This window comes from Bos indicus, chromosome 22, assembly GCF_029378745.1.
Source record: "Bos indicus isolate NIAB-ARS_2022 breed Sahiwal x Tharparkar chromosome 22, NIAB-ARS_B.indTharparkar_mat_pri_1.0, whole genome shotgun sequence".
In the NCBI taxonomy this organism is placed as follows: Eukaryota; Metazoa; Chordata; class Mammalia; order Artiodactyla; family Bovidae; genus Bos; species Bos indicus.
The window spans coordinates 45,226,621-45,250,082 of NC_091781.1; the positions used below are offsets into that span (position 1 = coordinate 45,226,621).

General features: G+C 43.0%; 1 protein-coding gene across 2 annotated transcripts in view; it reads left to right on the top strand.

The window, feature by feature from the left end:
* Window positions 1-23,462, top strand: part of ERC2 (ELKS/RAB6-interacting/CAST family member 2) — a 990,200-nt gene that overhangs the window by 797,421 nt on the left and 169,317 nt on the right. Inside the window, exon 19 of one of the 2 annotated variants that reach the window (XM_070776467.1) lies at window positions 9,227-9,292. The exons of the other annotated variant lie outside the window; for it this stretch is intronic. Within the exon in view, the coding sequence (XP_070632568.1) occupies window positions 9,227-9,253 (27 nt within the window). The 3' untranslated portion in view covers window positions 9,254-9,292. The remainder of the gene's footprint in view (window positions 1-9,226; window positions 9,293-23,462) is intronic. 2 annotated transcript variants of the gene reach the window in all.

Consider the following 23,462-nt stretch of genomic DNA (forward strand, 5'->3'; position numbering starts at 1 on the left):
AGTGGTCTTGGGGTCGATATACAGATTATATTTTAAGATACCACAAAATTATCCCAGTGATCCCACCCATGCCGACTGCATCTATGCTCTGCTTCAGAGAGGCTGCAGCACTCGCTACCTTGGTTTTGACATTTCTGGTCTTGAAACATGTCCTCTCTACCCTCTTCTTACAGGCAAAAGAGCTATAAGGTAGAGTTAGATCCAAAAACGAAAACAAGCTTCTTGCTCTCTCACCCTCGCACCTCTGTCCGTACTGCACACACCCAAGCTTCCAGACTGAATTAGTCTGTGTCCTGCAGAGCATTCCCATAGGAGGGGAAATTCCAGCCAGCAGGTCCTTACTGAGATGTGACTGGAGAGAGGTAATAACATTTCCAAGCCGCATGAGTTTCTTGGTCCCGGATGTGTCTTGTAACCATCCCCACCCCTGCTGCTTTTCTCCTCTTCTTCCACCTCCCCAGGGCTTTGATTTTATGTCTGGGCAACAGGGCTTTGTAGAGTCTCACTGTCCACCCAGAGAAGGAAGCAGTCACAGCAGCCCCTCCCCGGGCCCTGTTACTTCTCAGAGACCCGACTCCAGGCCTCTGGATTCCCCACTCGCCCTCTCTGTGAAATGCCGGACGGGCTTCTGTGATTGATGCCCTGCTTTCCTTGCACTTTCACCAACAGATTAGCCAAAGTGCAGCCCTTTGAATTCTAACAAACAGACGAGGGGTTTAACTTGCTCCATTGCCCCCAGAAGATGGATTCTGTGTATAGAGTTGTTATTCCTAGCTTTTGCTTAGGGAGGGAAAAAAAAAGAATTTATTTTATGTTTTGAGGTTAAATGAATGTGGGATAAATGTATACATAGTGTCCTGTGTGTATATATGTATGTATAGCTATATGTCAGACGAACTGAGGACTTTTCCACATATGGAAGAATTTCTCAAGATCATGTTTAACTAGAAATTTCTCTCCCTAACTTCCCCTGTGTGTGTGTTTGAATGTTCATTATATATACATATATGTGCATGTGTGTGTAAATACATTTTCTTGTTTCCAACATAGAAGAAAAATTAACTCCTACATATCAGAATTTGCTAAAGTATAGTTTCAGGACAACCAAAAAGAAATTTGTTCCCCATGATGGTAACCTAATAAGAAAGGTAACATGTCATAGGATTTTAATATCAGTTTCCTATCCAAGTTAGTATGTCTGAAGCTTGACTAAACAAGAGACGATAGAGGTTCTTTGCATTGCAAATCTAATTTCATGGCCCGCTTCTTGGAAGAAGGCTTTGGGTTTTGGCTTCAAGTAGGGATGAAGCCTTCAAATTCAAAACCCATGAAGAAACATCTTGTTGGGCTGATGTTTATTGAATGGGAGAAGGGTCCAAAGATTTCAACTGTTCCTACTCTTGGGCCAGTCCTCTCCACATCGGAGTCAGAGAAATCCTGGAATGCATTTTGAACTATATCTTATGATCCACTTGCCTCTTTTCTTTTTGTAAACAGTTAATTTTCACAAGTGAAAATATAATTGACCTTTACCATTGTATCAATTTTAGATATACAACATATGGTTTGGTATATGGATATATTGTGAAATGATTACCAGAATAAGTTTAGTTAACATCCTTCACCACACATTGTTACAATTTTGTTTTCTTGTGCTTACTTGCCCCTTTTCAGATACTCCTTTTATCGCAAGTGGATTGGAAGATGCTGTGTTTAAAACTCAACAGATTTTTTTTTTCAAGTAAATGAAGTAGAAAGGTAGCTAGATATAATTTTTTTAACCCCTCAAAGAATACCCCAAATCCCCAAAGCTACTAAAACACAAGCCAGAAGGAATATGTGATTTCTCACCATTGGGAAATAAAGGTGGTAGTTTATTTGTTTGTTTGCTTTTAAGAGCAGAAGCTCTGGAATGACCCTGTCATGGCTCTCTGTGAGGCCACAGGTAGGAAAGAAATGAGGACAAATGTCTGCACTGCTGTGGGAGGTATTTAACTGCTCCTTCCTCTACTAGCTGTTATGTGCTCACCCAAGCATTTCAGTCGCAGGAGAGGAAGGGGGGAGGGGTGACACAGCCTTAGGAAAGCTGGCTGTGTGGATGAGCAAGTTATTGCCAAGGCTCTTTAATCTGGGTGTGGTATTAACTCCTTACATGTAAGCACGCAAGGGCACGATTTGATAAACCCTGCCAGGTAGGGTCTTCATGTCTGGGGAAAAAGACAGAGCTGCTTAATGCATCAGGATCCTCCTCTTAGAAAAGGGTTTTTCCTTAAAGGTAATTTGAGCCTATTGAAGATTTCAGTCTTACTCTATTTTGGATAAAGTTGTTTTTCTCCCCTTTCACTGATTCCTCTTAGTTTTAAACCTTGTGTGCAGTATTAGGGTTTCATTAAGAGATTTGTTGCAGCATCTTTTGAGTCAACGGGGGTTTTTCAGACACAGTCTACTCTCCCCAGCTTGTAGATGTAACTCATCTTGGCATTGCGGAAGGGTTGATTCCTTTTCAACTTGCTGCTTTAATCCGGTCACATTTGTCTAAGAGGCAGCTCTTTAGCTCCCCCATTGAAAGGGGGTGGCCAACTTTGAAAGGTCTGGAAGCAGGGAAATCCATTTTCTCTTGCTAAACACCATTGCCTTTCTTTTTTTTCTTGAACTGATGTAATAAGGGTCATGTTGGACTTCCATGCCCCAGGCACTTGCAGCACTCAGAAGATAAGGAACCACAGAAAAGAGAATTGAAAACATTCTTTAAACGTACATGCACACACAGTGTCGAGGGGCAAGGGAATTTGGTTGCCCACTAGCCAGATTCTGCAAACTACTGTATTTGTGGAACAATAGCATTTGAAAAATTGTTTCAGCATCTGTATTTTAATGACAGGTGTAAACCATAGCTTTGAATAGCCCAGAGAGGTTAAAATAACTAAGGATGGTTTAACACACTGTCTGATCCTTTTTTACATACACCCTTTTGCCTTTGGTCTTAGCACAATATCAAATACATTGTTGTAATAGTGACAGCCTATGAAATGCCACCACCAAGGGCGGTGTGCCCAGTTATGTTTGTATACATGTTTAAGGTCTACAAGTCAGGTTAACTTACGTTCTCCAGTTTAATTCACAGAGCAGCCCTGTGAAGTATCAGGGCCTTCCGATTCTTTTTTCTTTCTGAGGCACTTGAGGACATGAAAAGTCAAGGGGCTAGGGGATTTGGTTGCCCACTAGCCAGGAAAAAGCAGAGTCAGAATCCTGCTAAAAAACACAATTTTCACTCTGTTTAACAAAGCCAAGCGTTAATGACTGATGGATGAGGGAGTGAAAATAAAGCCTGTCTCCACCCCACCCCTTTTTTATGGCTATCTGGCAATGGCTCAGCTTTTAGCAGATGTTGACTTTGGGCTCTGAAAATATATTCTTGGCCAGTGTACAACCTTCCAGCATTGTTATCTTCATCTGGGTATCTTGTATCTTTCAGCTGAGAGAGCTGGCACCATGCACTAGATTGGTTTGTCAGAATTAACTTTTGCTCGAAGGAAATAGAAAGCTAGTTTTCATGTCACCCTATAATGATAGTTGGAAAAAAATGAGAAAGTGCCTAAAGATGCTGCATTAGAAGTGAAGGAGAATGCCCCACAAGCTTCTCAAATGTTCTCCATGGCTTACCAAAGAGGATTTAGATGGCCCCCTGCCTCAGGGGTCCCAGTGTGGTAGACTTGCTGAGAACCAACCAGGCTGCACAGGCTTGCTTGCAGTCTCTGCCTCTCCCTTGAGAAACACCCCCCTGTATCTTTTAAAACATGGAGATTGCCCATCATGTTTCCCCTTAGCCAGGGCTGTTCGGCTTTCACCAAGTCAGGTTAGAAGAATAAATCACAAGTGCAGCTAGTGCCATGAGAAGGGGGACGGAACCATTCTGGGGAGAAACAAGTAAACACAATCTTGGCAGCCCCTAAGGAACTCTGAAATCCAGGCTGCCTTCTCTATTAGAGGAGTCAAATCATTCAGAAAAGCAGGGGCCAGTCCTTATAGGCTTTCTGGTTTGAAAATGCATGTTAAATTCCCACAGGTGCTGTGACAGAGTGTGAAGGGTATGGGGGTGCTTCCTTTTCCCTCAGGGACCTTGAAACTTGGCGGGGTGCTACTGATAAGCTGTATAAAGGACATCTGCCATATGCATGTGAGGTTGTCTTTCTTCGAAGAGCCAGAGAAACCCCACCTAAGTTGTACCATCCAGTCCCAACCAGGACCTTCAACAGCTTGGAAAGGGGCAACACGGAGTCCTAAGGACTTCGGAGCTGAGCTGAGCAGGACCCTCAGGTGTTTCTGGGGCCAAAATGAGGGCTTCTTTCTGTGGCTTCAAAGTTCACATGTCAGGAGGGTGAATCTTTGTGGTCAGATGGACTGAAATTTGACCCCTACTCCACAGCTCCTGGAGAAGGTGATGGCACCCCCACTCCAGTACTCTTGCCTGGAAAATCCCATGGATGGAGGAGCCTGGTAGGCTGTAGTCCATGAGGACGCTAAGAGTCGGACACGACTGAGCGACTTCACTTTGACTTTTCACTTTCATGCATTGGAGAAGGAAATGGCAACCCACTCCAGTATTCTTGCCCGGAGAATCCCAGGGACGGGGGAGCCTGGTGGGCTGCCGTCTCTGGGGTCGCACAGAGTCGGACACGACTGAAGCGACTTAGCAGCAGCAGCAGCAGCAGCCGCAGCTCCTGGCCAAGTGTACTTCAGCGACCTACCTCATCTTTGTCCCTGAGCCTGCCTTCCCCTGTTCACACAAAGACCCTCCCCAGCCCTGTGTCCTAGTGATTCTTAGTGAAGAAAGCTAAGAGCCGTCCCATTCTTTCTAACCTGGAGCTGGTGCTAATTCCTGCTGGCTCATTTCTAGCCCAGGTCAGAAATTAATTAGCATCTAGAAACACAGCACAGAACAGGTATCTGAATCTAGTAAGGACTTGGCTATTCTTTGGGAGAACTTGTCTGCAAATGGGTACCACAGGCTATGACAAATCAAATTATCTAAGAGTTTGCAGCCATTCCTGACCTCGTCACATAAACAGAGACATCAACTTATGGGCTATGCATTCTAGGAGGCAGGAGAGGTGACAGACACGAATGTGAGGTTTCCAGAGGAAAGGTTTGGACTTGACCCAGAAAGAAAACACGTTAGTGCCCTGATAAGGCTTGATGCCCTTATCTCCAGGCTCACACCCCTTGCTTTCCTTTGTATACACTCTATTTCCCTAGTTCTGGCCAAGCCTACAGTTTGGAAATGCTGAGAGTTGCTGCTTTGCTCAAACCCGGGCACAGGACACATCATATACCCAACACTGTGGTCTTGCTTCTGTGACTTGCGGAATGCTGGTGCTTGAAGTTTGCAGAAAGTATCAGAGGAGCCATGAACTTCTAGGAGGAGTAGGGGTGGATCTGGTGACTGCCCACGCCACACCCTGTCAGTAACCAGGAGGGTCACCCTGCTTGTCCCACTGGGAGGCCATGTTGAACTTCCTGGCAGAGACAAGTGGCTGAGTTCTTACAGAGGCAGTAGGCTGATTTAAAAGTGATGCTTCCGTAATTTCATTCTCATCTTCAGTTAGGATGAGTGTGACAGTAAGGTCCTCATTAGGAACCTAGCCCTTCGATTTCAAGAAAAAAGCCAGCTATCAACTGAAAGAAAATTGCAGGGTTTTTAAAACATACACACACACACACACACACACACACACAACCAGCCCTGTGATGGGCTGAGGCTTGCCTGCTGGCTATACCAAATACCTCAAAATAGAGACCAATTAAAGGTTTACACTGGTCTGTTTATCAGGTCATATCACAGAGTTCCTTCCCAGACCTCCATGGCTGGGCTAATAAATGTCCCCACAACAAGTCTCCCATCTTGTCAGTGATGACTCAGTCACTTTGCTCTTAGATCTTGTCATCAACATAGCCCCTTGAGCAGCCCATCCGGTGAGGGATTTTGTTTTATCTCAGTATTTAGAGAACCCCATTAGAGCCTAGCATCTGGAACTAAGGATTTCCGTCAAGTCTTCATATCATCTCTGGAGCAATAGATACATCCTGAGTTTATTGGATAGTTAAGCCTCCTCCCTCTTTAAAACGGGCTTTGTGGTCACTGTGCTCTGGGCTTCAGCCCACCTTGGATGTTCCGTCCCCAGATGCTGTGGACAAAAGCAGACGGATGACGGATGGACTAGAGGCTTTTTTCTCATCCAGATATTTTGGCAACTCCTGGCATAGCAATCACTCACAGGGACAACACACAAGGGAGCAAACGCCAGGCAGCCTCCAGAAAGCCCGCTGCGAAGTCGATCTGAAAACAGAAAAACAAGGGAGGGAAACTGACTCTCTCAGGCCTGATAGATGCATTTTAAAACTTCAAGAATTTCCAAATAACTTGGCATGAAGTTAGGGATCAAGTGACATTTATCTGGTTTTTATTTTTTTGGTCCCCAGATTTACATTTCTGGGCAGTAAGGTTGCCGAACAAATTAATATTTGCATACAAAGATGCAGGCGGTGCAGGAGTCAGACAGCTGCGAACGTTTGGAAATATCTGGGGCTCCGTCTCTGATTAGCTCCTGCATTTTTGTTTTTTTATTCCCCAAGCAGACACTCACTCTGACCCAGATCACTTGGTGATTAGGGTCAATTCATGTTTAAGCTTTGAAGATTAGAGAGACCCGAAATGGCCACCACTTCCCTTTCTATTTTCTTTTAAATACTTTTAACTTCAGAAACTAGGAACTTGAAAGATATGCATAATATTCTGAGCACACTGAAGGAATTTATCCCCATTTCTGCCATGTTAAACGTTAGCAAAGTTTATATTGGACTGTCATACTTCTTTACTTGATTCACCAGCATACAAGACGTCGATCTCAACATCTGGCTTTTAATAAGCCTCGACATCTGGGAGCTCCTTTTTCTTCCTATGGTGGACGAGGCACGGTAGTGATATTGGCAGTGTGTATTTTCGCGCTACAACTCCTGTCTGCTTCAATCATAATTAATTACCACTTTTTAATATATTTAATTTGCTAAAAGTAATTTGCATTAGACCACACTTCACCGTTAGGAAAATAGTTATAGATTTTGGTGGCAGTGGCTTTCTTTCCTCCTTCCTTCTTCTTTTTCAAAAGTTAAAACATCTTTGGATTTGAAACAAACTGGATGTCTACATACTGTTGGTTTTAAATGCAAAATGAAATAAACTGCTCAGCACAGGGAATGATTTTACAGCCATTCAGAAGCAGTCAGCAGGGACTGTAGGCTGCATTTTGAGGAAAACAGCCTATTTTTGTGTGTGTGACTTTGGCATCTCTCTGAGTTTTCCTGCAGCAGAGACTTTGGGAATCAGGAACCTTATAATGAAAGCTAGGACCTCCATCCAGAGAATATACTTACACACATACCCACACCATTCTGCATTGAACTGCAAGGAATTGCTAGACCCTCTGAGACCCATTTGTGGACGCTTGAGGGGTCCCCTGCTATACTTTCCTTCTTTATTAGCATAAAAAAGGACATAAACTTTTCTTTTCTGCAGGAACTGAGAGAAAATTGAATGAATGTAAAAATCCATATTTCTCCAATTAGGTAGGGAAAAGGGAGGTTCATTGCCAGGAGCAATTACTAGACTGTGTAGTGGTAAATAGACGCAGGTAAATTTTACATGAGAAGGAGACCCAGGTAAGATGATCAGTTGAACTTATGTGGGGCCAGAATATTACTAGCCAAACTGTCAGTGCAAATTCATACTGAGTTGTCCAATTCAGACTGTGTGCAAATGACTTGATTGACTCAAATCAGTGGGACATTGTTAATTCTTTGGGCTGTAGTCTGGTGAACTCCCTTTGTCAGAATAATATTTTTAAATATACAAAATAAAATTCACAAAAATATAAGAGAAATCATATGAAAACTCATTTCAAAGACCATAGATCCAAATTCTTGAGCAGATAAAATCACCATAGCCTTGTTGGCAAGATTAGGTCAAACTGTATGAAGTTGCTGTTTTTCTAGACCCAAAATGGCCAGCAGTGGGCATTTTCATATAATTCAACCTGATATTACAACAGCTTAAGCAATATGGATACATATTGTGAGAAGATGCTTCAAGTTATTGTTTTTCCTGTTCCTGATTTTCAAAACACAGAAGACAATCATGGGAAAACCTGGTTTTGTCAGGGATTTGTTAAAAGACACAGCTCCCAAATTACGTGTGAGACCAGGATATGAACCACTGAGTTTTCTACACTTTGTTTCTATCCTTGCAGTGAACAGTGAGAATTCTTGTTCAAAACACGACCTTGTGATGGCAGATATACTTCTGTCTGTATAGATTCAATTGCCCTGCCCATCCACCTCTTCACTAAGTGAGGAAAATGGCCTGAACCATTCTGGAAATGTTTTCAACAAGAATTCAGACCAAATAAGTTCCCATTTATCCACAGTTGAGCACAATTTTAAGTTAAACAAAACTTGCTTTCTACAAGCATTTTACTGAATTGAAAGTTTACTCTCTTTGCTTTGAAACTTATTTGATTGCAAATGTATAATCATTCCGTGCAAATGTATAATCGTTCCATGGTGGGCACATCCTCTTTTACGCTGAGAGTAAAATAGAACCTGACAAATCCAGAAGATCACAGTATGTTTGAGCCTTTGTGAAATAACCAATGTCAATTATCGCATGCTACAGAAGTTCGTTCCACCCAAGTTGGTGGAATTTTGGTTTTTTTTTTTTTAATTCTTCTTCAGCCTTTATTGATACTTCAAGCTTAAGAGAAATTAAGGGTATTTAGTTACTATAATTACTTCTCTGCTTACTTAAAAGGTTTAATCTACTCTTTAGGCATATGCAATTCAGATTGCATGCTTTCCAAAAAAATAATCATCTGCTAATGTAGACTAATTTTAATCTTCTAATCCATTCTTGACACAGAGTCAGAGCCTGGTGGGTGGAATGTTTTTGTGTGGGGGTTGCCATAGATACAAAACTCAGTTATGTATTTGACAAGTCAGTGATGTGGAACTTGAAGTTACTATGGATTTTTTTTTTTCCTCGCTCTTTAAGATTAAAAAACAAAGTGAAGATCAGTGTGCCTTTGCAGTGCATCCCAGTGTGACTAACCTTCTCTTCTTTCATTCCGGCGCTCCCCTCCTCTCCGTGCACCTTCTTACCCCTGGCCGGCCGCAGGATGACGAGGAGGGCATATGGGCGTAGCCGGGCCTGTAAACCAAAGTTCCAGTTTTGTTTTGAGGGGTGAGAAAACCATCTTTTATATCATTTTTCTTTTAAAAATTGTATTCTAGTGTTGTATTGTGTGCGTGCTCAGTTGTGCTCACTGCTGTTTGTGATGTGCCCTGTGTTTGCTTCTGCGTGCCGTGACCACCCCCAAGAGCTCCCTCCTTCATATCCCCCCTCCCTGCAACCACATTATTGTTCTGCCTTGTTGGGGCTGGGTTGAGCACCATCCAAATGTTTCTATGTTGTTTAAGATGTAAACTCTGCCCTCATTAGGATTTATCCACACTTTTAAAGGCATGATTGTGGACTCAGAAATTGTCACAGTTCTCCAGTCATGGTTTTCAGCCGACTGCTTGCTCTTACCAGATATGCCAGTGCGGTCCAACTCCCATGTCCTTCTGGTGGTGTCAAATGTTTGGTAAGGAATAAGGAAAACAAAGCTATTTATCTTCATAGAGCTGAAACTATCATGTGTAAGAAGCCCATTTAATGAACTGTACTCTCTTCTATGGCAGTTCTGAAGAAAACACAAGGAGCAAGGCATAGTAATGGTGAACGGGTAACTCTATCTCTTTAAATGAACTAGAACAGAAATGTTAATGTTGACAGACTCATAAGTGGTTTTATATCTGTTGCTTTTTGACAATTGCGTGCCTATAGTTTTGCATTATTTTCATGCATTATGTTTTTTCGGAGGATTTTGTTTTTTTAAAGATTGATTTTTATCTATGCAAACCCACTGTTTATTTCTTGGCTGTCTGCATTATAGTTGAATAGTGGTGCATGTAATGTTCTGTGTTATTAATATAAAATGGAACATTGAACTCTGTCGACTTTTGCCATTGTGAATCACACCTCTCCAGGATACTGCAGGCTGTTTAACACCAAGTCACAAATGCTCTGGAGCTGAATATATCTACCTATGGTGACACAGACTATTCTGTTGAAGTTGGTGACAGTGTATATGAGCATATATTTATATATATATATATTCATAACAAGAAATGTGGTAGATTGTGTGCCATAGTCACAAGTACTCACCATGCAGTTCTTTTTCTGGGACAAATGTGAAATGCCCCAGGTCTGTGATTGGAGAGGTGGTTCTTTGGGATAAGTAAACAGGTGTGCCCTTCTGCAAGTCTTGTGCTCATATTATGTAAACAGTGGTTCTTGGGATGAATTTGAAAATAGTAACTTGTGTGTTTCGCCCGTGGGTGACAGTTTTCATTGATATTTTTCACTGCTCAGTTGAACCCATCGAAGGTCCCATCAGTGAGTCAGACTGCTTTCTCTGGTCCTTCAGGGAACACACAGAGGTTTGACTTTCATTTACAGCATCTTTCCGCATAGTTATAGATGTAACACTTCCTGGATCCGTTGACCACCAGTAGAGCCTGCTTCCTGGTCACATCTCCCCTTTTCTCCCCCCTTCTCCCTTTCCTTAGTAAAGAGGGAAACAGTACAGAATTAACTCTTCCAGATGCAAAGTGGTTCCAAAGGGAAACTTGTTGATATAGGGAGGTAGGGAAACCAGAGAAATGCTAAAATTTGTCTTAGAGACTCCCTATCTGGAGAAAAGTTTAAGAGAAATATGGCCTTTACTCATATGGAATAGCTAATAAAGATGCAAATTGACCTAAAACATTTCTAAGTGAGAAGTAAATATTTTATAATGTTAAAGAGTGAACATATGAAACCTGCCCACAGCATGCATGTAACAAGTAGGCAAAGGAAGATTCTGTGAGTTTGGGGCTTGCCTAGAAAAGTGTAAGTCCTTCTTGGGGCTCTTCTGTGAACCTGCTTCTGCCATCGTGTTACAGTGTCAGGACTGGGCTGCATCTGTGTCTCCTCCTGGATGTGTGCTGTGCTTAGTCATTCAGTCATGTCCATCTCTTTGCGACCCCATGGACTGTAGCCTGCCACACTCTTCTGTCCATGGGGATTCTAAGGGCAGGTTGCCATGCCCTCCTCCAGGGCATCTTCCCAACCCAGGGATCAAACCCAGGTCTCCTACATTGCAGGAGGATTCTTTACCATCCGAGCCATCAGGAAAGCCCCTCCTCCTGGAAAATAAAGACTCTTATTGCTCTTTCACAAGAATTTGACACCCCAACCCCCCGCCTTCCACCATCCCTTGACATAGAAACCTTGTCATTTTCAGGATGAAACTGGTGCCAAGGCATATAGACAGCCTTGCTTTGCTCAAGGGAAGCAGAGATAATGGCATTAATCCCCATCCTCCTTATTCCTTTATGAAATTTCCCCAAATACCATGTATCCCAGAAAACAAATGCCTTCTGAAAATTAGTCAATATATAATCCTGCTTTAATATGTTGTAATAAATTTTATAGGCTTCTGAGGAAAACTACTTATCTTTCTTTATGACTCCTTTAAACAAGTTTGCTCAGATATCCTCAGGCCTTTAAAACCATATCTTAAGGATTTAAATAATGAGATACTGGGAGAACCTTCTATTTCTGAACAGCCGTTGCATGTTTTGAGTCGCATTACAATCTGTGGGGCCTAAGGAGATATTAAATTTATAACTAAAGATGGATAATAGTGGCACATTAAAAATTAACTGTTTTGAATATTTTGATTTATGGCCCTTATAAAAGAAACATTACAAGAAGTTATTTTACTAGGCATCAGTAATATGCTTATAATAGCATCATAAGCCTCTGACTTGAATCTGGTGTTTCGGTGCTGAAATGAATCATAATTTAGGAAAAGTCACTCCAAAAATTACAACAAATTGGAATTAGCATAACGACCCTGACAGCTCCTCCCTTTTTTGGCACTTCCAGATACTAGCCTAGGCATGATTCATTTGTCTCACTGTGATCATTCAAGGGTGGTGTTTTCTGAGAGCAAAGTGGACTGGGGAAAGTTTGCTTTTCTAAAGGGTTTTGACAGCCCCTAGAGCTGGTTGTTTCCCCCATAAACCTCACACCCTAGCCCAGCATTATCAGCATGTGGCCTGTGTAGTCCACAGAACCCTGAGCTTGGTTTCATGCTCTGCTGTCACTGTCTTGAAACTGTTAATAATTTCTGAATGAGGCACACCACAATTCATTTTGCTCCAGGCCCCCCAAATTATGTAGTCTGGGCTGGTTAGACCCACTGCGTATTCCTATATGCTGCCTCTAGCTCCTCTCCAGGCCCCCTCCCTATTGGCTCATTCCCCACTCCTGTTTTCTTATGGCTGGAATTTACCTTCCGCCTGCCTTATTTTTCTGGTTTTCTTACAGAAACCCAATGGGATCACATTTCCAGCAATTTGTTGCCCTTATGGGCATTACCGAAATGTGTATTCGACCATGACCCCCTTGTGTCATCCACCCAATTTGACTGTGAAAATGTGCTCTTGGGGCCCTTCTGCATTTTCTATCTTGCTTTGAAAAATGCAGGAAAAGCAGCTGCTTAATTTCTCCATTACTTTCCTTCGGCAAAATCCACTTGATGTGGCAGTGATCTGTGTCAAAAAATACGCCTTCATTTCCATTGAATGGAGGTGCCTTCCTTGCACCCCCAGGAGGCTCTTTGGTTTGTGAAAATTCAATGAGGTGAGACAGTGGGTTCCGTTGCAAGATCTAGGGCCACATCTGCCTTGACATTTGAATGTTTCAGCTTTTACTATGAACTCTTGTAATTGAGCAGACATAGAGTACAAAATCATTTTTATTTCTTAAACCACTAAAAAAGAATAAGTCTTTTTAGATTGAAAACATATGCAAATGTTTAGGACCCGATTCATAAAAATACAGATGTGGGCATTAACAAGTTTTGGCACGGGACCGCGATGCTAGTAGATTAATCCTGTCAAAACGAAGCATTGTAGCTCTATGCCACCAGCACATGGACGGTGTTTGAGTGAGCGTGCCTATGAATCGCAGAGCACGTAGACTTGAGGAAGGGAGTTTGCACACATAGAAGCCGCGCTCGAAAGCTGATAGAGCTCCCTGGCATGCCGCCTGTTAGGAAGAATGAGGAAGGAGATTTTTTACTGTGCCTAGAAAGTTTATGTTAATACGTTCTGTGCCTTCTCTTAGCAGAAAAGGTCTGGGCACAAAGCCTGTGCTCATTCTGCCTGTCCTGTGCTCAACCTCCTCAACTTAAGTCTTAGTTTCTCTGCAAAGTGGAGGTTTCCTTTTATATCAGCTGGGCAAGGATACCAACTAGTGTTTTTAATTCAACCCATCTCTTTATGACTGAGGGTCTGACAGATTCATCTTCTTGTGCCATCTGCTCCTAAGACTTTTCCTTCCTTCATTCATTTATCCAATCATTCAATCATTTTTCACCTGTTCATCTGTTCTTTCATCAAATGGTTAAAATCTTGGCTAGATGCTGAGAAAACAGTGATGCATAAGATAGACATGGTTGCTATATTGTTGGTCTTAAAATATGGTTTAGGGAAACTGTCCATAACAATTTAAACGCATGAATGGAAAACATACACTTTGATCATTGCTTCGATGGAAATTGGGAAGGTACTAAGGCTAACAAGAAGAACCTACTTGAGCAAAGGCCAAAGGTAGGAAAGAACTTTATGGGCTGAAGGGGCTTAAATCCATGATTCTGGGTAAAAAATAAGACAGTAAGATGAAGATGAAGTGGGAAGGGGCCAAATCATGTAGGGCCATTTAGGCTGAGGTCGGAAGTTTGGGTTTTAAGCCTAAGGAAAGTAAAAAATAAAAAGAAAATTAGAGGATCTTAAACAGGGGCATGACATAATTCACTTCATGTTGTAGAACAACCCAGACTGTTGTGTGGAGGATGACATATCATGGCAGGAAGAGCAGAAATAGGGCTGTTCCACCATCTGTGAAGGGAATGGCAACCCACTCCAGTATTCTTGCCTAGAAAATGCCTCAGATAGAGGAGCCTGGTGGGATATATTCCATGGAGTCACAAAGAGTCAGATGTGACTGAGAGACTAACACAAATGGTGCTGACCCAGGGGAGCAGTGGGGGATATGCAGACATGTGGATAAATTGGAGATGAGACTAACATGTGAAGTCACAGGGCTTTGATGAAGAGTTAAGAGAAAAGACTAAAGTGGTTATACCTCCAGGTTTCTACCTTGAGTGTCAAAGCTGGGGCACACCATTGTTGGAGGGTAAGGGCTGAGTGGGAGTCTTCTGTTCTGTTTTCCCCGGGTGTCCAGTCAGACTGGCCAAGGAGAGGCAGACTTTTGATCCCCTATTTTCTGTTTGCCTGTATGTCAGCAGAGAAATCTTCAGCCTCTCATTGCAGTAATGGACAGGCTGTCAAGTTTAAAGCATAGCTGGGGTCCAACTTCTGGAGTGTGTGTCTCTTCTGACTCTCAAGGAAAAGGAGAAAATTGAATATCAAAGACTGCAAAGAAAAATCAGTCATAGAATAGGGAGACAGGTGGGCACAGTGGTCTACAGAAAAACCAAGCTCCTGAAGTTGTATAAGATAGAAAAGGATGGTTCTTGCAGCTTTTCTTGAGGAAGTCCGTCAGTGAAGGCATACCTCATAAGATTTAGGAAGAAGAAACTGAAAGTGACAGTGAAGTCGTTCAGTCCTGTCTGACTCTTTGTGACCCCATGGACTGTAGCCTACCAGGCTCCTCTGTCCATGGGATTCTCCAGGCAAGAGTACTGGAGTGGGTTGCCATTTCCTTCTCCAGGGGATCTTCCCGACCCAGGGATCGAACCCCGGTCTCCCGCATTCCAGGCAGACGCTTTAACCTCTGAGCCACCAGAAGTAGCTACTATATGTTTCAGAGCCACTGTGGACAAGGGCTCTGCCTACTTTCAATGGCAGAATTAATTCCTGGGCAAAGTGATATGCTTTCTTTTCTGCTTTCCTTCTTCCCCAATTACCTTATTTTTTGGTTTCTCTGCTCCTCTGGAAGATATCTTATATTCAAGTTTGTAAGGCTATTCTTCAGAGCCACAGCTTGAATGTCTTACCCCAAGTCCTTTCAGTCAGTAATTCATTCAAAAACAATTTATTCATCTCAGCACTGGAGTTGAGGCAGTGAAAAAAATACAGTTCCTACCTTGGAGGAATTTAGAGTAGTACCTAGGTCCTTAAGCTGGTGTTCATGAACCTCCAAGGGTCTGCCAACCCCTGGACATGGTTAAGAGATTTCAGATGTGGGGATGTGTGGTATATGTGCATCCTCCAAGGACAGAGAGTATCTTGATCCTCAGCACGTACTCCAAGGGGCCACTGACCCAAGAGAAGCTGGGTGACTGTGGCTCACAGCATGTTCTCTGGATTCAGACCAGACTGGGTTTGGATCCTGGCTCTAGCACTGTTTGGCTAGATAACCCGGGGCATGTGTTCTTCCCTGTCTGCTCTGACATTTCCTCATACGGAGAAGGCTGTGCACACCTTCCAGGGCCATGGTGAAGATTAGATGAGTTGAGGTAAATGAGATGCCTGGCCGTGGCTGGTGCACAGTGAGGCCAGTCCTCATGAGAATATCACTGTTATTGTTTCTCTGGTGTCCAGAGAAGTTGACTCCATATGCCGGCTGAAGAAAGTGGTTGATACTGTGGATTGGATGAACTTGGTGGGGGTGGGTTGTAAGAGAAAAGACAGAAGAAAGGAAAATCAAAAGGGGAAATCTGTTTTTATGACCAAAGCTGTGCAAGCCAGCTACACATTTTCTAGCTGATCTTAAAGCATTTTTACCCTAAAAAAAGTGCACCCTCTTTAGTTACTTTTGATCTTAATTACATCTATGTCTAGCAAAGGAAGATCTCATTGTGGGAAACTGGATTAATCCACATCTCTAGCAGAACATTTCTTTCAGCTCAAAGAAAAGTCAAGTGTATAACATGAAAAGCCAAGAAATATTTAATGAAAAATTGTGAGCTGATGAATTGAAAGAGAGAAAAGGAGCAGTCTACCCTTTTCTGCTCTCAAGTTGTGATGGACTTGGGGGCAGGGGTAGAAGATTTGAAGCAGAATTGAGTACAGTAAATAGGTTCTTATGGATTTTTCTGGAGCTTGTAAGGGTTACCTGGCAAAGCACTGCATGTTGGCTTGGATATGACCATGCTCTCAGGACCTGAAATCTGGCTGAGAAATCATAAACAAATGGTGGTGATAAATGACCATGGATCCGAGGCAGGAGGCGTCTAGTGGACTGTTGCCGCATTACTTTACATCCTTCCTGTGCCAGGGCTGGTGCACTGGGAGCTCTTCAGCCTCTCCCACCCCTTTGTCATTTGCTCTGGAGTGTGGTGCTGGTCTGATCTTATTTAACCTTTTTATTAATGATCTGTAAAGGGGAGAAAAGAGCATGTAGAGGAAAGTTGCAGATGACGCTGATTTGGGATGTGTTGGAAACACTAGGGAGGTCAGACAAATCACACAAATGGCCTAAAGAAGGTTAAGATCATGAAGGGAAAATGACAAATCTTGGAGAAGTCCAGATACTCACATCTGGCGAAAATTAATCTGAGACACAGATATCAGTGGGTGGGAGGGGTATGAAAACTGAACACTAAAAGCAAAATAATAAGCTGAGTGGACATTGGGAAATCCAGCCATGGGTGAGGACAGAAAGAGAACAGCCAATGGCATTGAGCAATGTCTGGAAGTTAGCAGATGCTAGAGAGACGTACATCACAATTTGTGACAATTCTGCCCAAAAACTGTCTTACACTGGGGACACAAAAATGTTACACACCCTCTCTTCCAGAAGATCACCCATAGGTATTGTAAACCAGGTGGAGACAACACTTCGGGGAGCTGCCCAATTGTTGGGCAATGTTAATAAGCTAGACCAGAATTTCTTAGTGATTCAGGGAGAGGAACCCCGGTCCCATCTCTTTCTAATCACCTCCACAGCTCTTAATAAAACAGAAAAGCCAGGTAACATCCAAAACAAGAATATATACTTATGGTCACCACTGGGTGTGTCAACCAGAGTGGCTATTTTCTTTCTGCCATTTGACGCGTCAGTTGACTAGACACCATTGACCACACCCAAGTGGGCCTTCACTCCATCTTCATGCCTTCTCAGAGGAGCGTGAGCCCTGAAGGAAGAGTGCCGGCCCGCTGGGCTCTCAGATGATCTCACATAACGGATACAGTGGTTCCATGTTGCCTAGGTGGCCACACGGTCACTTCCCCATGAACATGTTCTGTCACAGACATTGGCATGGTAGCATGCGTTCCCTCTAGCTTTATTTTCCAGTAATTATAATGCAAATGCCAAGAGCAACAGCATATAGTAACCCAGAATTTCTCTCCTGCCAGGCCCTGGTCTAAGCTGCCCCCATCTCTCCCATGCAGATCCTGTCCTCATGAACACTAGGCCACACTTGCCTTCCCTGTCACAGACCTGTTCCCATGGTAACAGAATCACCAAGATGCTGAATCTGTGTAAAGAGGAGGCCTGCTGTTTCTTTCAGCTTTGGGGCACCTTCCACAGGCTGAAGATCAGCCTGACTCGTTTGCGACCCTACTGAGTGTCCTAATAAGTCTGGCCTCTTCTGTTGGGTCGGTGTCCGTGGTTACAGGGCACAGGCAGCTGAGGATTCTGCCTGTCCCCAAGCATTTCCTTACTGCCTCTGTCACTGTGGGTGCATGCAGAGCGTTGGAAACAGAGCTCCTGGAAGGGTATAAAAGAGCTTGTCATCATCTTTTTGAGGAAAAATCATTCCTCCGTGAAACCTGTTAGACTGAGAAGAAAAAGACAAGTACGCATATGTGGCCAAAGACCCATCTGATGTAGATTTTACCTCCCTCCTTCAGAGGAAAACATAGGATGAGGCTCTGAGAAACTACAAAGATCACTTTCTCTGGAAAACCCTGAGCTGCTTGCGGCCACTGCTGTACTTGACCCACTTATTGCTTTTATATTTGTTGCAGAAAAGAGAAAGTTTAATGAGGAATCAGGAGGGAAAAGTTCTTAAAGTCCTCATTCAGAGGAAGTATTAATGCCTTTTTTAAGCACATATTGCCTATCAGATATGGTCATATAAATATATAATTGATGGCGGGGGGGGCGACTTGAACTTTGCATAGTCTCTGGTGCTAAATAGTTGGTAGCACCTGGGCTCTAGAGTCACAGAGACCCGGTCCAAACACTGGCTCCACCACCACTCTTAAGTGCCGGTTTAAGCCTTTAAAGGTAGCAAAGGCTGTTATGGTTGTTGTTATTTATTCATAGCCACAGGATTGATTTTCCACATTGACTAGTTGAGATCTGTTTATCATTTGGAGTCCTGCTCTGCATCAGGCAGTGGGGAGAGCCTCTACGGGCTGGGGTGGGCACACTAAAGCCCTCTGGGGAGGGGGTGGGGGTTAGCTCCCAGTGTAGTGGTTCTTCGCAGTGGAATGAGGCTTCTTTGTTCTGCACTCGGATGTCAGCCACGGAGCCTGGATGCCTGTGGCCACCGTCAGCGTGTGGTGGAATCAGCAGCCCTGCTTAGCCCCCAGCATCCATTCTTCTTTCAGTGCACCTTGATCTCTGGTATGACGGCATTATTTGAAAGGCATCTCTGTACAAATCCCTCTACCAAAAAGCTCCAAAACAGAAAGCCCCTGTGATTAAATAGGGAGTCTCCCATTGTCCTGTGACATTGAGTTATGGTTAGGTTCTGCTTGGAGGGTTTTTCAGTGCTCTGATTGATTACTTTTATGGTTTTATTTATTTTTTATTGTATCTCCTGGCACCACGGCACTTAGCTTGGGAGCGCAATGAAACTATGTTAAGGGAAACCTGTGCTCCTGTTTCTGAAGCGGTGACAGGAGATGAAAGAACAGCTGTTTTCTTCTGAGAGAGGAATGGTTTGCCCACCTGGTAGCATCTCCACCAGCCAATCAGAAACTCAATTCAGCCTCAGAGGTTGTTCAATACAATTGTCAGCAGAAAAGCACTGTCCTTCCCTCCCATAGAATGTGGAGACGAGAGGGGAAGAATGAGGAAGTGTTTGGAACCAAAGAGCAATCTTTGTCGCTCCTTATACAACAGGCTTGGGACTCGGCAAAATGCAGTACATCAGATAAGGCAGGAACAGCATATGAGGGTACAAGTGGAGACATGCGAGATGAATTTTCTCCATGTTATTATATATATTTTTTTAAATTATGAAGGCACTAAGTACTCTTGCCTGGAAAATCCCATGGACGGAGGAGCCTGGTGGGCTGCAGTCCATGGGGTCGCTAAGAGTCAGACATGGCTGAGCGACTTCACTTTCACTTTTCACTTTCGTGCATTGGAGAAGGCAATGGCAACCTACTCCAGTGTCCTTGCCTGGAGAATCCCAGGGACAGGGGAGCCTGATGGGCTGCCATCTATGGGATCGCACAGAGTCGGACACGACTGAAGCAACTTGGCAGCAGCAGCAACATGTTTTCAGAGGCCAGACTGTGAAGCTGTTTCCATACTTTGTGAAAAGTTTAAGGCTCAAGAATTGCACCCATGGAAGCCTTCCAGGAGCTTTATGTCTGCCTTTAGCATGCTTCTCATCTTGGGTGGGGCAGTGCTGGAACAGGGAAGGATGGGCTCTCCCCATCGCCTTCAGGATGATCACTGTCTTCCCAAGAAACACACTGAGGGCAGGGGAAGCTGGAAGGAGGCTTTCAGCCCGACTGCATGGTGCTAGTCCATTCAGCATCAGAAACATTGTCAAAGTCCTAAGGGCTGGCATTGCCACTTCTCTCACTTCTGTCTCACTCACACAGCTCCCTCACCAGTTTAAAGAAAATATACCACGTCTGTCTCTGATTTTCATCTAGTCTCCCATCAGCTCTGTGAGGGTGGCTGGCAGGTAGCAGCATGCCCCTTTTACAAAGTAAGAAAATTGACTCTTGGTCAGTTGCTCCTTCCCCTATAACAGTAATTCCCTAAGTATGGTCATCATAGCACTGATGGAATTGGATATTAAGGAAATACTATTTTTTTAAATATAATAAAATCATTCTATGTTTAAATAACTTTGGGTAAAACTGGATTAAGCAGAATCAAGTAGGGTTCTTCACTGCAGGCCTTCTCAGAGCCTTTGATGCTCTAGTGTCCGCAGGACAGTTGTCACATTTTGAGAGAAAGAGGGTTTGCGTGTGTATTGCTCGTGGACCTCTTCCTTCCCAGATTCTCATCTAGGATTAAATATATTTGGGGAAATCATATTGGAGGGATATATTTGGGGAGAGCTTTGCTGCAATTTGCCATCTGTTTGAGTTCAGGATGGGCTATTTGCCCTGGCAGGTGACGCTACCACCATTGTTTGAGATCATTAATGGTTAGCTGGCAGAATCTGGTCCCAAAAAGGATAAATGCATGGGCCTGAGAAGAAGGCATGTAGCCCAGCCCTGCCATTAAGCTTGTATTTTCCTTACTATGGTTGGACAGCTATGTCTTATCCAGTATTTGTCTGAAACTTGATGGGTGTATATACCCAGTGTTGAATAAGACCTATAAAGGAGAATGTGGGGCCTTTAGCCAGTTGCCTTCATGATACAAATGGGCAGGACTATGATGTGAGCAGACGTGAGAGCCAGCAATTCTTCTCCTGTGCTGTTTACCATACACCGGCCACTTTTCCTCAGTCCAGGCTGAGCAGACGTTTTCTGTAATGGCCAGATAGTAAATATTTTAGATTTTGTGAACCAAAAGGCAAAATCAAGAATATTATGTAAGTATTTATGTAACAAGAAAGCAGACAAATTGTTGCAAATTTTTCATTAATGAAATCCAAAATATAATGAGTGTAATTTTGGTAATACATGTCTACTAATGAGAAGAAATGAATTCTTTGGAGGGAAATTACATTCCACTTAATTGGTATTCAGCATTAGTGTTGTCTGTCATCAGAATCTATTGCAGATGTTCATTTGTAAACAATGCTCTATAATGGTGTTTTATGCATTTCATCTACGAAAATGTCTGCTCACACAGATAGATGTTCCACACATCACTCAGAAAGCTTGTCATGTTCTCATTGCCGTTTGTAGTGGGCTGAGCAGCAGTGCAGAGCCATGAGACCCTGCATAGCATCTCAGTGGCAGCTACTCAATTGCTATTTAGTGCAAAAGCCGTGACAGATATCAAGACAAGGAATGGGTGTGGTCATATTCCAATAGAAACCATATTTATGGACAGTAAAGTTTAAATTTAATACAATTTTTATATACCACAGAATATCTTTCTTTTGATATTGTCCCAACTGTATAAAAAGGTAAATGGCAGTTTTAGCTTGCAGGCCACACAGAAACCAGTGGCAAGCTCCCTGTGACTCAGTGGGCCATACTTTGCCACCACCCTCCTAAGTGCTTTCACACTGGTTGTCCTGTTCAGTCCTCACCTCTCCCTACATGATAGGTACTGTTTTCCTGTTTTCCGGATGAGGAAACTTGGGTGCAGAGTGGGAAACCTGCTTGGCCAAAGCCACACAGAGCAGGAATGTCAGAGCTAGGATGAGAACCTGGGTGTGTCTCACTTGAGAGGTGCTCACTAGGGCTCCTGATGGTCTGTCTTGACTCACAGTGCGTTCCCCAGGGTGACCCTTTCAGATCTCCACTGAAGCCTTCCAGCTCCCTGCCCAGCCTCCTTCTAAAGGGAAAGGGAACGCTTGCCTGTGTTTCTGAGTACCATGATGAGAGCCAAACAGGACTTCATCATTTTCCTCCTCTCCACCTCAAGACTTTCCTCTGTTGATCTCTTTCCTTCTCCTCATACTTAATTTCGCCTCATCTTCCTCCCCTTATTCTTTCCTTTTTTGTGAATAAAATGTCCAGCCTGCATGTAGGAGTCCATGAGATGGAAGTGAGAGCTCTGTATTCCAGGTTTGTCTTTTAAAATAGCCGTGTGACCTCGGACACATTATTTAATTGCTCTGAGCCTTGGTGTCTTCATCTAGAAAATGGGCAAAATAGTGTTACTGAGTTCTTAGGAAGATCAAGTGAGATAATGATGTAAAATGCTAGCCCAGTGCTAGTGCATAGTAAGCACTCAATAAATACTAGCCCGTGTTGTCTTTATTTTTTCCCCACAATCACCTCCTATGAAAACTTCTTCATTGGTCACTACTTACAAATTGCAGCATCAATATTTCTATAATTACCTATCAAGTATCTTCTATGTGTATAAAGACCTAAAAACTTTCTTAATGAATGTCTCCTGAATCAGGTTGGGCACTGAGATCCAGTCTGACCATTGAAACCAGTTGTCATCCACACATATATCCAAAGGAACATATGGAACCACTCTCCCTAGGGGTCTTCATGCTTACACTCTTTGTCTGAAATAAGTTAGGCATAACTTTCTTAGGGTCAAGCAAGTGATTTCAGCAAGAAAAACATGTATGCTTGCAGATTTAAAAGTTTTTAATGTACAATTCCAATAAACTAGCATAGTCAATAGCCAATTGGAATTTGGTGCACAAAAAAACTTGAAACTTTCCAGCCATTACAAGAAATATCACCATAATGTGCAGTCAGGGGAAACTCAGAGGTCAGAAAGCAAATGAAATTATAAAGAAAATGCTAAAGCTACCTTTTCCCCTAGATGTTTGTACTCTCTAATCTTGGCTGATCCAGAATAGATAAAGGAAATATTGGATACAACTTGTCAAGAAAGGCAATATTGCATCTTCCTCATCTGCAGAAAGCAAGTACATGCTTGCAGACCCTAGTGTATTCTTAGAGAGTCTCCTAAGGAATTGTGCAAGAAGGGTCTGTTCCAGGAGATTATGAGTCCTTTGTGTTTCTCGTTTTATGGTTGCCAGTAGCTAGCATCTTTCTGAAATCCCATGAAAAGTGGGCAGATCTCCTTGTGCAGACTTTTGAGCAGAGAGTTAAAAGAGACTTTGTGTGTGACTCTTAATCCCGTTGGGAAATTTTAGGGTGAAAAATGTAATTACATCTTGAAATGCCAACAACGAAGGCCAAAAGAATGTCTCCTCTTTGGAAGGTTCTTTGTTGATGAGATTAAAAACTAAGCTCTTGTTCTCCTGCCTACAAATTATTCAGATTATTTGAAAAGAAATGAAAGAAGACACTGGGAAAAAATGCCGCAGACCACATTATGTAGGACTTAACTAGTGCTCACCTGTTTAGCAGTTGGTTTAGCAAATATTTATCGAGTACCTACTATGTGCAATTCAACAGAAACTACACAAATAAGGTCCCTGATCTCCTTGAGTCCTTTTATCCAAATAAAGTATATTCTTAATTATCTCTCAGCA